General features: G+C 39.7%; 1 protein-coding gene and 1 long non-coding RNA gene across 2 annotated transcripts; one reads left to right on the forward strand and one right to left on the reverse strand.

Annotated features, from left to right (window-relative positions):
* The first annotated feature begins 518 nt into the window (after positions 1 to 518).
* LOC129739143 (uncharacterized) lies at positions 519 to 3,019 on the forward strand. The gene is made up of 3 exons (XR_008735758.1): positions 519 to 1,177; positions 1,243 to 2,080; positions 2,143 to 3,019. It is a non-coding gene; the product is annotated as an uncharacterized LOC129739143 (long non-coding RNA).
* Positions 3,020 to 3,277: 258 nt separating this feature from the next.
* LOC129737678 (uncharacterized) lies at positions 3,278 to 13,816 on the reverse strand. Its single transcript, XM_055728840.1, has 3 exons — positions 12,424 to 13,816; positions 7,788 to 9,644; positions 3,278 to 3,450 (listed from the first exon to the last, which is right to left on the reverse strand). Exons 1-3 carry the CDS (start codon positions 13,814 to 13,816, stop codon positions 3,278 to 3,280), a joined length of 3,423 nt encoding a protein of 1,140 aa, XP_055584815.1.
* Positions 13,817 to 14,170: the final 354 nt, after the last annotated feature.

Below are 14,170 nucleotides of genomic sequence, written 5' to 3' on the forward strand. Positions count from 1 at the left end.
CAACAACACGTTATCCGAATATGTTCGCCAAGGGCCTCAAGTGTCTCACGCAATGTGTGGCTATCTATGACGGAAACGATGCGAGGAATCATTTCCGAAAATCAGTCCATCATCTAGAAGATTTCTTCGGTGTCCAATCTTCAGGCAAAAATAACACCCCACGAAGAGTTGTTGAACGAGCTAAACCAGCACATGCAGTGCGTCGTGATGAGTATTCCTTCGGCCCACGGACAGTCGCTGGAGGTCGTGGAGGAGCTGAAACGGGAGGTTTACTTCCTGGGTGAGCGGTATAAACTGCAGGCGGTTTTTCGGTTTCAGAATTGAATAGGTATTCTGATTGTTTTTTTTTTTTTCATTTCAGGTTCTGATTTTCCACCCAAAAGTGCTGGAAGCGATCTTCGTAGTCAAACGTGTTCGTGAGTTTTTCACATCCTGCCTACAGATGGCTTGCGCAATCAAGGGCACTGGTTTAGCCACCCAGCTGACCGGGAATTCTTTGGTGTGACCGGTTTGGAAGTTCATTGCTGATTTTGTGTATCATTCGATGTTAGGGGTCGGTCCAACAGCCGCAGGGATTGTTATCTGTGGAGCTATCAAACGATTCAACTTTCAAGCTTTGGCGTTGCAGAATTGTCGGACAAATGAAAAGGACACATAATTCTGTCCGATTTGTGCAACAGCCACATGGAGCAGAAGGTCTCGAATGCCCGTGTAAGCGTACTAGAGTTTAACCAAATACACTTGAGCTTTACGTGGCTGAAAATTATGCGAGTAAAGCTGCTTTCGGATCGCATACTCACCGAGTAAACGGTTCTGAATCGACTGCAGACGGTCTATGTCGTCCATAGCTGTTTGCATGAAATATCGAATCAAATAATTCCGGCAGTTGCCAGTGTACCGCAGCAGATTGATTTGAAAGCAACCAATCTATAGAACCCTAGGATGTGAAATGTTTCAGTTGTAGTATTTGTCTCGATAATTCAACTTCGAAACCACTTGAACGACAAACATCTCAGCTACATCTATAAATGCCCGTCTGGCAAGCAGATGAGTTTTCCCCAAACCAAAATAATGGATTACAAGGATGATGACGAATTTGATTTCAATGATGATGACGAATTGGATTAAAATGATGATGACGAATTGAGTACCTGGAACCGGTGCTGTTTGCCGATAGGTTTGTTACGTCTGCAACAGAGCTAACATTCATTTATTACAAACTTTTTTTTTCGCAAATTTCAGCGTAGGCCAAACCACAAGGGTTATTTGCTACCGGATGTGTTTTCAGTTTTATCGCAGAGCCGACATGCAAGAATGCCATGCATTTCTATTACAGCTGAAGGATAGTTGTCCAGGCACAGATGCTTTAAAGCCAATGTTTATAGCTCCGGAATATGTTCCCTCCTACGTTTGTATGGAGTATACGGCCAAAACTGAGGTCTTGAAGTCTATTGAACAAGTTTATAATAATTCCGAAAAATGTTTGCAATCCCTAGAAGAAACGGTAAAAAATGTGAAGAAACCAGAGTGGGTTGAAAAATTGGCCGGATGTGTCTTCAATTTGATCGCGGAGCCGACATGCAAGAGGGCAATCCATTTCTGTTACAGCTGGAGGATAGTGGTCCAGGCACAGATTCTTTAAAGCTGATGTTTCTAGCTCCGGAATATGTTTCCTCCTACGTTTGTATGGAGTGTACGGCCAAAACCGAGGTCTAATTCGATTCAACTTTGGAACCACTTAAACGACGAGGTTATAATATTCATTTGGGCACACATGTCGAGAGGAATAATCCATGCCAGAACGAAAAGGTAGTTCCGAGTTGGAAAGGCAACCGGGGTAGAACACTCACAGAAACTAAGAACAACGAGATGGACCGATTCCTTCGCTAGATGAACATCCTGATGGTGAATTGATTTTCACAAGTCAACTCCCCAGCCCAAGGTCCAGCAGCAGATACCGAACCACCCGGAATTGCCGCGCAGTTTGGTGTATTATGACGGAAGGAAGTCGCTTGTGGCCACCAAGAAAGAACTTTTCCAAGCGCGAACCGGAGTCAGTTGGTACACCGATGCGTCACAGGTAATATAAAAAAAATACGAAAACCTTCATAGCGAGTTCAAAATTATTTTTAAAATTCATAGCAAATAACCCAGCTTATGACCTCTTACACGGATGGTCTGGTCCAATGGATTGCTTCACAAGATCGTCGATCTCTTGGAGAACTGGACATCACCAAGCAGCAGGATGTGTTGACGAACAATCGAGCACTTGGGCCACCGAGTCATCATCGGCAAGTGTTGGACTGCCGCGAGGGACAATTGTGAAGAAAACTCCCCACCCGGTTTCCACATCTTTCTACAAGTCAACAGCAAATCCGACTTCTTAAGGCTGCTTCTGCACATCATCGACGAAGCCTATTCTTGACACCTTCATACCATTCCCCGGACGCAAAAATATCGAGAATACTTCCCCCTATGTGCTACAGATCCTGTGCCGCGGCTCTCAAAACACAGATGGCGAATTTTTGGTGTTCTAAGCAGCCGATCATCTGCCCCATTGGGCAAATCCTATCAAAATTTCGAACACCAACAATGTTTTTTTTTAATTTTGTAACATTGTATATGTATTGTAAAATATGGCATCCAAAATTTATTAAAAATATCAATAGATCTTTTTTGTTTTATTTCCAAAAATTTGGAATCCGAATAAAAATAAACATCAGGGCAGAAAAACAACAAAAACAACAGGGCAAAGCGTTCGGATTTTTTGTCCGATTTCGATCGGAAAACCGTCAAATTTTGATGGGAAAACCATCTGATTTTGGTAGGGAATCTAACCGATTTCCGTCTTGAAACGACCCGGTTGTTTTGACAGCTCACTCGCAAAAACTTATCGTCGTCAGGAAAGTTGTTTCACCAGGGCACTGAATTCGTCGGAAATCGGTTGGATTTCTCGTCAGAATTCTAACCGATTCACGGGTTGAACGGGCGGAAATCCTACCGATTTTGGGCCGATTTTTCGATCCGGGATTGAATCGCTAGTTAGCAAATAATACCTTAACAAGAAAGTATCAAAAGGCAACTTACGGTTTGAGGAATACAATGAGCAACTTAACTTCACCGAGTGATACTTCTCATGCGGGAAATAATCCGAGAAAAACTGCTAAAACGCGGCCACTTAAACTTCTTTCTCTATAATGCGCACAATGCGAGGGAAACCTTTTCAATTTGTTTTCGACGGAAAAAGGTAGTCACACACGGTGCTGCTTATTGACAATCAGAGCAGTGCTGCTAGTGGTGCCGACAGACTTGGATCCAATTGCGCTGCTTGCACCAGTACTTTCTTGTTGCGGTCACGGCTGCTTTCTGTCCTTCTTCCTCCGGCAATCGTATGGACGTGCAGTGACACCACGTTCAGGATGGCAATGCCGAGAACCCTTCCAGGAGCACCTGTTTATGGAAGGAGTCCTCGCTGCACAAAAGGATTTACATGCCTCAAACCACCTGGAACTGGAAGCCATCCCGAAATTGCGCTTAAAGGCGATTCAATCAAGAAGCAGTTTGCCTGGTGTTACTACTACTGGTATCTAACCAATGAGGGTGTCAAAAATCGGCGCCCCTGGCTGCAACTGCCCATGAAGTTTGTTCGGGGTCCGGACAAGAAGAGAGACATTGGTGCCGGAGCCGGCGATGTGAAGTTCCGTGGGAGATTCAGATGTAGATCTCGACCCAATAAGCTACATTGGTTCAAGATGCACAACAAAACAACGTTGCTGCGAACACATTCGTCCTTTTTGTGTACATTAACCGTCACTAGCTAGATTTATTTCGACTGTACTAATTCGCCTCTGCTCCATAAATATAAAAACAAATGTTTGAAGCGGATCCTTGCAAAAAATAACTGCTTAGTTTCTTATTTCGTTCACTGTTTCGATGATATGTTACTTATTAAATAAAAAGTACCATACAAGTGCTTGAGTCTTTTTGATTGAGAGCATGATTAATGATACCAATGTTACTGACTAGTTGCTATCTGTCTAGATTTTTGCTAAATTGTTTGCTAGAGGTTTTAAGTTGTTACATGTTACATATCTGTAGATAGTTGATAAACTAACTACTGCTACTATTACACATATTTTTGTTGGCACTCTTTTGCCCCACAAATTCAGCTTCAGCCACTGCTAGTTAATAAGCGTTATAAGTCAAAATACACATTGGGTCGATTTTATTTTTACTAACGAGTTTGTTACCCAACAAACATTTTTTGCTGAACAACTGCTGAAACATTGTTTAGTTCTAATTTTAAAACAGCTATCTTGCTGAAAGAAGGCAACCCAAATTCAGAGAGAAGCTGCTGTTCAGCCCTTAAACATCGAGATCTGGAGAAATTAATCAGCGAAGATGACATGAAACCACATGGAACGTCAATTGACGGAGCAACAAAAAAAAACAAAAAGAAAGTTGACCGATGTATGTCCGATGTTTGCCAGCTAATTTTCACCTCCCGTGTTATTTTTTCTTCATTTGAACTTGTCTCGAACTTTGAACCTACGACTTGTTGGTCACATGCCGCAGAAGGCAGAACCAACCATGCATTCTGCGAAGGAGCAGAAAAGTGTCGCTCTTAAGCGACCAAAATATTTCTCAACCAAGGTCAATTTCATATGAAGAAATTGAAATTGCTACGAGAATAAAATGTTAATTTCCCGGCAAGGCCATTTTATCATGCAAAATGAGAAATTTCGAATCATTAGACGATTCAAAAGATTATTTTGATTCGTCATGAATAACAAAAAGTTTGGTATTGCTGAAAGACGCTTTCGAAGCTGCCCTTGTACAGCTGACGGCTGTCAAATTTGAAGGTGTCAAAAATGGTTGGACAAAGGCTGAACGAGTTATTCTTCAGCCAATTTTCCCCTACTTTCTATTGGCTGAAATAAAACTTCCTTATACGCTGAAACAGCGCTGAAATATTTCTTTCTTCAGCCAGAAAGCTGAAACAGCAATCAGCACCTCAAAACAGCATACGATCAGAGAATTGGCGTTTTTAATCAGCAAAAATGTTTGTTGGGTACCTTCTATTTTTACCTCATCAGGCATAGCTTTTTGAAATTTCGTTTAAACTATTTTAAATCAAATGAATATTTTTTGGTCAATAGGTATTATAAAAAATGTGCCTATTTGAAATGAAAAATTTAGATTTTCTTATAATTTTTTTTGTTTAAAAATATAAATATAATTCTGCCATTTTAATGCTTGACAATGCAATAACATTACCCTAAATCTGTTTTCAATATAACTAACTTTTTAAAGATTATTTTGAATGAAAAAAAAAATAACACCAAAAATTACACATAAACTTCTTTTGATAAAATTTCGTGTAGCTTGTATGGAACCAGAGGTGCCAGGTGTCCTGATTTATCAGGATTTGTCCTGATTTTCGTGAGACCGTCCTGATTTTTCAAAAACTCTTGAGTTGTCCTGATTTTTTAAAATTTGTCCCCAAAATGTCCTGATTTGTCCTGATTTTCATAAAAATTTCTTAAATATGATCAAATTTGTAGTTAAACTATGAGAAAATCGATTAAAAAGGTTATAAAATAGTTAAACCCATTTAACAGATGGTAATCTTCGGTTGAGATGATATTCAAATGCTGTTTTTCGATATGAACTACCGGCCAGCCAACAATCTGCGTACTGTTGTTGCATAAATCAAGGCGTTTACAGCACCTGTATTGCGCCTTTATTTATGCAATTTATTCAGAAATTCTCATTATTATCATGAATCAAGTGGTGTCCTGAAAAATCCTGATTTCGACCTTTCCGTTGTCCTGATTTTCGACGAAACCACCTGGCACCCCTGTATGGAACCGATGCAAAAAAAATTACAGTGCATGTATTCATTTCGATAATGCAGAGATGCCAATTTTTTTCAAAACATTGAGTTTTGTTTTTTTTTCATTTAATGTTTTTAAGCAACAAATATAATCTGAATACATAGGGGCTTATTTTTGAATCGAGTGACAAGAAGTGCGAAATTGCAATTTGTCATCCTGAATCCAGAAAAGAAGTACAAACTCCGTAGACAGTTTGCAGTTCATTAGAGCCAATAATTCAAGCTCTGCTCTGATTAGTTACTATAGTCTGGGCTAAAAGATGAAATATGGGATGTCACTTATAAGCTTTTTCATCTGACATGATTAAACACAATAATTTAGTATATAAGCTTACATTTTTGGTTAATTTAAATTGATTGATATTTAATTTTTCTGAGATATTTTTGTTTACAATATTAGAAAAACTTAGTTTTCGAAAGTATTTCTAGTAAATTAGAATTCAACATATCTCTATATGAAAATTCAATAAGTTTAACACAAAATTCAACACAGTTCGGTTGTTGAATTTTGTCATTTTTTAATGTAATTGATAGATATCGATGGAATTCCGTTTTCCAGCTTCCAGCGTTTGTTAGTTTCAATTCATTTATAATAATATTTAGCACTGAAGAAATAAAGTTTATAGAATTATTAATTATTACAAAAATTTTACGAAAATAAATAAAACATACTGCAACTGGCACCATTGCCACCGTCCGAAAAGTAAACAAACATGAAAAAATTCGAAAAGTTTTTCGCGATTTTAGCAATTTTCACCACCTCATTCGGTGTCAACACCCAGCGCAAAAGATGCGGGACATTAATGGAAATCTTCAGAACTCTTCAAAAAGTGTGCCACCCTCACAGAAAAATTTAAAAAATGTAAGTAGATTTTTTTCCATACAAAATTTAACCAAAAAGAACCAGTTTGATCAGCGTCACCTGTTAGTGAATAGTGAAGTAGGTTGTCAAAAATCATACGCCATTCTGTATATATATTTTGACATGGGGATGCCCATGCATTTTCAAGATTTATTCATAAAAGTGAAAGTTGAGGAAATTTCTCAAAAAAAAAAACACTTTTCCGTATGCAATAAAATTGTTATTCGGACTTCTCAAGGGTAGGGAAACAAGTCTTTGTAGTGATGGATTCAAAGGACTCAAAGCTATAATTGAATTACAATTAGATACAAAAAAAAAAAACATATCACATGGTCGCTTACATTCAAAGTTTCCTACTTCACACAAGATTACTTCCTCGATGGCTACTACGACTGCTTTTTATCAGGTCCTATTAAATAATTTCTTATTAGGCTATGCTTTAAACTAAATCTAAAAACTTACGTCACGTGAGATCAGACTGGCCAACTTCTTTCCACAATACACGGCTTTCAGCACATTAAACCTAAACATATAAACATTTAAATTTTGCTCTCCTTCCGAAATTCGGTTACTTACGGTACGCATGGACTCAATCAATTTGCTCAGTAATTCCTGTCGATTCAACGGCACTCGCACTCGATCTAAATAAAAGCTTCCTATTAGCACTTGATCCTTTTCTCTACTTTTTCTACTTACAGATCCAGTCTAGAGTTTCGCTAAAACTTTCCAATAAGCGGCAGTGCCCGTAATCACTCAAATTACTCCAAATCAATTTGATCACAAACTCTTTCTAGCTAAACCGAATTCATAACAGAACAAAATGGTGTAAACATTCATCATACTTTTACTAACACAAATTTCTGTACACAATTCTATACCTATTCCGTGAACAATTCTACACCTATCTTATCAATCATCATCGATCCGTCATCAATGTTTTTCTGACGCACAGTGGTCGAATTTGCGTACAACATACCCCCACCCGTAAGCCCAGTAGTTATTCCATCGGTTAATTTCTGCTGGGTTTACCACTTTCAACTTCGAGTACAGCCAATTTTGACACTGGTCGCAGCTTCTTTTTATTGTTCACCTGCACAACTGCTGAGCGAACTCTCCCATCCATACCGACTTTGACCTCTGTGACGATTCCTCTTTCGTGTTTATTTTCTTCCTGTACGAACACTAGATCTCCTACCGCTATTTCTCTGACGTCTTCAAACCATTTTGTGCGTTTATTTAAACTGGGAAAATATTCATGCTGCCACCTTTGCCATAACTTGTCAGCCAGTTGCTGTGCGCGATGGTATCTGCTTCGTAAAGCGTCCACTTGTTCTGTTTGACTCCGAGGTGGAAGACATTCGGCGGCACAACCTTTCAAAAAATGGTTCGGCGTAAGAGCTTCCAGGTCATCAATGACATTTGTCGAAACATATGTCAGTGGTCTGGAGTTGATCAAATCCTCTGCTTCCACTAAAGCAGTAGATAGAATCTCATCCGTGAGTTTTCCTCCGTCTACGATTGTGTTCAAGGCTACCTTTACCGATCGAACCATCTGCTCCCATACTCCACCCATATGTGGTGCTGCTGGTGGATTGAAGGTCCACTTAGTTTTTGAGCATGTGAAAGTGTCGGCACAGTCTCCATTGATCTTTCGGATCGCAGCGGCTAGTTCTCTACTGGCTCCAACGAAATTCGTTCCGTTATCGGAAAATATTTCAAGCGGACTTCTCCTCCTCTTCACAAACCTTCGGATAGCCATTTTACACGATTCCGTATTCAAAGTATGAGCCACCTCCAGATGCACGGCACGAGTCGTCATGCATGTAAACAAGGCCACCCAACGCTTTTCTCGTCGTCTTCCAACAGAAACTTCTAGGGGACCAAAATAGTCTAATCCAACGTATGAAAATGGCTCTACTCCCAGGGCCATTCGTTGTCTCGGTAAAGGTGCCATTTTGGGAATGAACGGTCGCGCTTTGTGCACTTTGCACCACTGACATTCCTTTATAACCGACTCTACAATTGCTCTCAGGGACCCAATACAAAAACGCTGCCTTAGTTCGTTAACAACTGTTTCTCTGCTGCTGTGATTCGTTCTTTGATGACAATTTTCGACCAATTTCCTAGTTATCGGGTGCCTTTTGGGAAGAATTATTGGGAATCTTGCATCATAGCTAGCGAAATCTGCGAATACTGTTCTTCCTTCTACCCGTAGAACTCCGAACTCATCAAGAAAGGGCGATTTGTCATACAGATTGCTAGAACATTCCAGTTGTCTCTGCTGATCCTTCGGTACTTTTCGGTTTCGTGACAGTAGAGCTATTTCATCCGCGTATTCCTCCTGCTGCGCCATCCGCCACAAACAATTTTCCGCCATGAAATATTCTTCTTGTCGAAGGGGTACAACCACTCCTGGAATCTGCGATTTTCTGCCGGCCGCATTTGTAGGAAGGGCGTCTATCGGTTTATTTGCCACTCGAAGCTTGCAATTTTCGACGTAACGGTACACTGTTGCCACCATGCGCACTAAAATAGTCCACCTCGATATATGCTCAATCCGGCTTCCAAAAACATCCGTACAAGTTGTAGCGCTGAACAGAACATGAGCTCGAACTTCATCCTCGATGACTATAATATTCTGGTTTTGTTCTGGCCAATTTTCTTCCGACTGGTGCAAAAATTCAGGACCCTTGAACCACCGACTATCTGAATTGATTTCCGTTCCTTTCCCCCATTTAGTTAAATCATCTGCTGCATTTTCTTTTGATGGTACCCATCGCCAGTCTTCAGGATTGGTTAAGCTTAAGATCTGACCAACACGATGAGCTACGAATTCTTTAAATTTCTTCCGCTCTGATCTAATCCACGAATAAACCGCCTTCGAATCTGTCCACATAACCGTTTTGGTAATTGGAAAGGAATGACTCTCTCGTATGCCTTTTGCAAGGCGGGCCCCCAATGTCGCGGCTTGCAATTCTTTCCTGGGTATTGTCGCTGAATCCCCAAACCGGAGTTATCGTCAATGAGCGCTGGCGACATAGGTCGATTCACGCACTGCCTGGCCTCACTGTTTTTGACATTTCGCGATTCCTGTTTTGATTCCTTATTTTCCACTTCTACACGCTGAGGAAGCAAAGCAAACATTTCGGTCCTCATTTAATTCTCATTCACACGTTTTTAGCAAAAGTTCTCAGCTCAATTTTGGAATAAATAAAATTAAAAAGAAAATTAGATGTTTTAAGTATCAAATAATGAAAAATTAATCATTTTGTTTGTTCATCCATCTGAAATCCAGCTGGAATAACTTAAAAGTTAAACCACTGACCACTGACTGGACACTCGATTTCGATTTTTGGCGCTGCTCGAAAGTTAACGGAAATGTCGATACCAGTAAAATTTTCATGCTCGAATTGCTGCCGCACAATGTCCACAATAGGAGGCTTCTAGCCAAAAACTGAGAGGAATTTTGTACTATAAGTCTCATGTCAGTGTGATTAGTGGTTTAACTGACGTTATTTTTATTCCTCGAAAATATCATATCGTACAAATTTATAATAGTGAAGCCTATTCTTTCGGAATGTTTTCCGGAGAATTTTCCTATATTATATTCTTCTGTCCCTGAATAGTGTTGTCGTAGAAGTAATGTGCATTTGTTTTACCGCTTCCAGTCAAAATAACACAAGAAATTTCCGGACAATCGATTCGGCACATTTGAATTCTTTAGAAGTTTCCACATTTGGACATTTGATGGGATTTTTTGTTTCAAGTTGACGCGCTTTCCCAGAATATTCAATGCAAAGTGAGTTGGTCCAGAACAAATTTGTTGAAGAAGGGTTTTGAAAATATGTTGAAACATTTTAATAAACAAACCTCCTTTTCGAAATTTTTACGAATTTTCAACTTTCTGTTCACTTCCAAAGAGATAAACATGAGAAACCAAAAAATGCGCTAAATTTAATTCACAAAATGGAACTTATTTTTTTGCTATCCTTAAACTGAGTTTTGAGTTAAATTTCTTGACCGTGCAGCTACACGAAAAATTTCGCCGCACCCCATTTCTCGTTCGTAAAATTTTGTAAACAGGACGTGCGAACTGTCACCACAAAAGGGAGAATACGTCATCGTGCATGTCACATGTGAATCGACCCATTTACTGGCGACACTCACTGGCGACAAGTTATTATCAGGACGTGTACAACTTCGGGTGTGTTCTTATACCAAAGATTTTTTATTTCAAAGGAAAGTGCCGCAAAAACAAAGGATTTTTTCCTTTGGTTTTGGTATAAATAAAAAATCCTTTGGTTCAAATGCATTTTCCTCTGTTTCAAAGATTTTTTCTTTTGAAAAATCTTAGATTCAAAATATTAATGCTTTGATACAAAAACCAGTTTCATTTGATTTAAAGTTATTATCTTTGCTCAAAGGTAATTTAGATATAGATTTAAAAGCATTTATTCATAGAACCATTTTCCATTTATTCCAATTGGAAGATTTTTACCCTGTTGTTTCGAAGTTCCTATTAGGAGTTTGAATAATAAAAAGATACAATTTTAGTTCCTTAATTCTTTTTTATTCACAAACACATAAAACACTGGTTCACTATAACCGAGTAGGGTCCTTGATATCGTTGACAAAGTTTCGCATTCTCCGTGGGCCGGTCAATAAACTTCCGAAAGCCACTCCAGCTGCTGGCTGGTCCGACTGGTGATTGCCGTTGAAGATTGGGCCGAAAAAATACGACCGCGGGGAGGTGTTACTTTGCGCAGCTTTCTCCATGTTCGAGAGACTTGGAAATCTATCCGTCGGCCGTGGTCCTGTAACTATACAAGCGTTTTAGAAAATCTTGAATTCACTTAAATATTCAGTATTTATTAACTTACACTTACCATTTTGCATCCTGAATCCTCCTTATTTATAGCTTACTCCGATTCACTGGTTTGATTTTTAAAACGAGCGGCCGAACTTTATTCGATTTTTCGGTTTTCTGTTCTTCTTGCAAGTCAATGCAAAATATCTTCTAAGTTTGAAGTTTTTGTTTCAAAAAATTATTCTTTTCAGTTTAAAACATTTTTCTTCGGTTGAAAGAAAATTTACTTTGTTTCTAAAGAAATATGCAATTGAACAAATTTCTTTTGAATCAAAGAATTTGTTTGAAATCAAAGTCCAAAGTTATTCAATTCAAAAAATTTATTCTTTCTTTCAAAAACTATTCTTTTCAATCAAAACTATAATTCATTGATTCAAAGAAAACAGGAGCTGGATTAAAAAAAAATGAATGTTTTGAATCAAAGTCAGATTTAATTCGTTCCAAAATTCAAGTTTACTCTGCGTGAATACACGGAATCGTCCATCTTGAGACAGGCAATCGTAATCATAGGCATGGTAGGCGAACAATTCGCTGTCAAAAAGCGCTCCGTCTCCACCCCCCACCAATGAGAAACTTTTGGTACTCCTTGCCTACTGTTGCTCAATATGCAACCACCCGTAGCTGTATAGGCACGCTGGTTATTACTTTACAAATGCGTTGCCAGTAATGATATTTCACAACGTCGCTAGTTGGCAAGGTTGCCGATCACCAGCGCGAAAACTTCGGATTTCAACTTCAATGACAATATCGACATGTGCTGTAATGGAGCAACTTTGGCTTTGGCTTCGATAAAGGCACAATGAATCAGTTCATCTTTCACAAACCGGAAGTATGCAACAGTGCCATACGCGTCTTCACCGGCATCGGAGAAAACGTGCAACTGTACACTCTCGTACGATGTTGAGTCGAATCTGCCAAGGTAACAACGAGGAATTTCAACGGTGTCGATCAACGGAAATAGATTTGTCCAACGTAACCATTGGTGATACTGCTCCTCTCTCAATTTATCGTCCCATTCGATTCCACTTCGCCATACATCCTGCATAATTATCCGTCCGTGGATCAGGATTGGCGCCAGAAATTGTTTCGGGTCAAACATGCTCATGATGCACCTCAACGCAATTTGTTTAGTGGGCCATGCACCTTCCTTAATAAAGGGGTGCAAGTCCGCGCGCATGTCTGTCGAAAAAACAAATGTATCCTTGACGGCATTCCAACTGATACCCAGAACACGTTCAACATTATCAGTTTTGTTAACTTCAACAAACCTAGCAGATTCCATGGAAGTAGAGCCAAGTTCTTTGAGCACTTCAGGAGAATTACTCATCCAGTTCCGCAATTCGAAGCCGCCAGCTGCATGTACCGCTTTTACATCCTTAGCCCTCCGAACAGCTTCACATTCCGTGTCAACACTATCAAAATAATCGTCGACGAAATGCTTCTCGATGATAGCCTTTGCCGCCTCAGGGTACTGCACTGCATGCTCTCGAGCATTTAAGTTTTTGACGTACTGCGATGTACAAGGAGAACAGCTAGCTCCGAACACCACCACGTCCATTACAAATATCTGCGGCTCTCGTTCGACATCTGTACGAAACAAGAAGCGTTGAGCCTGGCGGTTCTCCGATCTCACACGTATCTGGTGGAACATTTCTCGAATGTCCGCTCCAAAAGCAATCCGTCTCTCCCGAAAACCGTTGATAACTGTTGATAAACACGAAACCATATCCGGCCCTTTCAGAAGAAAATCGTTGAGCGAAACTCCTTTGTTCTTAGCAGCGGCGTCCCATACTAGACGCATCTTTCCTTGCTTCTTCGGATTAATTACAAAGTTTAGGGGCAGGTACCACGTCCTCTCCGGCGGAGTGTTTTGTAATTCTAGCTCTGTAATCAAATGAGCGTAACCCTTCTCGATGTACTCGTGCAACTGTTTTAAAATGGCCTCACGAACGCCCGGCTGCTTATCCATTCTACGATCCAAGCTATTTGTTCGTTTCAAAGCCATTTGATAACTCTCCGGGAACCTCACGTTGTCTGTTTTCCACAGCAACCCAGATTCGAAACGATCTCCTGTACGTCTTGTCGTTCGCTCCAATATTTCGCGAGCTCGCCGGTCTACGTTCGATTCCAGCAGAACTGGAGATATCCCAACTGCTTCGATGCTAAAATATTCTTTCAAGGACTCATTCATTTCTCGGTCGTTTCTATCGCACTCGTCGCAGGAGCGGTGATGTCCCAAGAAATGTACATTGGCTACTACACACAAAATTTTCGAGGCCGGATTTTAGCAAAATTTTGCTCAAATTTGACCAGCTAGAAATTTAGCAACCAATTTAGCAATTATTTTTTACTAAATTTTTAGCAAACGAGAGAAAAAGTTAGCCGCCGGAATGTTTTACTAAAATTCTAGCAAAACCGACGGAAATGACCGAGCAGAATTTCAACCAACAAAATTTTTAATTTTTCTCTGGAAACAAAAGGAAGGTATCAGATTTCAAATTAAACACACAAATTTTACACTTTCATTTTTATTTTTTCTGAATTT

Source organism: Uranotaenia lowii, chromosome 1 (genome assembly GCF_029784155.1).
Source record: "Uranotaenia lowii strain MFRU-FL chromosome 1, ASM2978415v1, whole genome shotgun sequence".
In the NCBI taxonomy this organism is placed as follows: Eukaryota; Metazoa; Arthropoda; class Insecta; order Diptera; family Culicidae; genus Uranotaenia; species Uranotaenia lowii.

Bases quoted from the DNA above. Each gene is read 5' to 3' on its own strand.
- LOC129737678 (XM_055728840.1), bottom strand. From the start codon at position 13,816: ATGAATGAGTCCTTGAAAGAATATTTTAGCATCGAAGCAGTTGGGATA. The intron at 9,645-12,423 runs GTGCCTTTATCG...TTATGTGGACAG, and splicing joins GAAAGATGAACTGATTCATT to ATTCGAAGGCGGTTTATTCG. The intron at 3,451-7,787 runs GTAAACCCAGCA...TTCCATAAACAG, and splicing joins TGTACTCGAAGTTGAAAGTG to GTGCTCCTGGAAGGGTTCTC.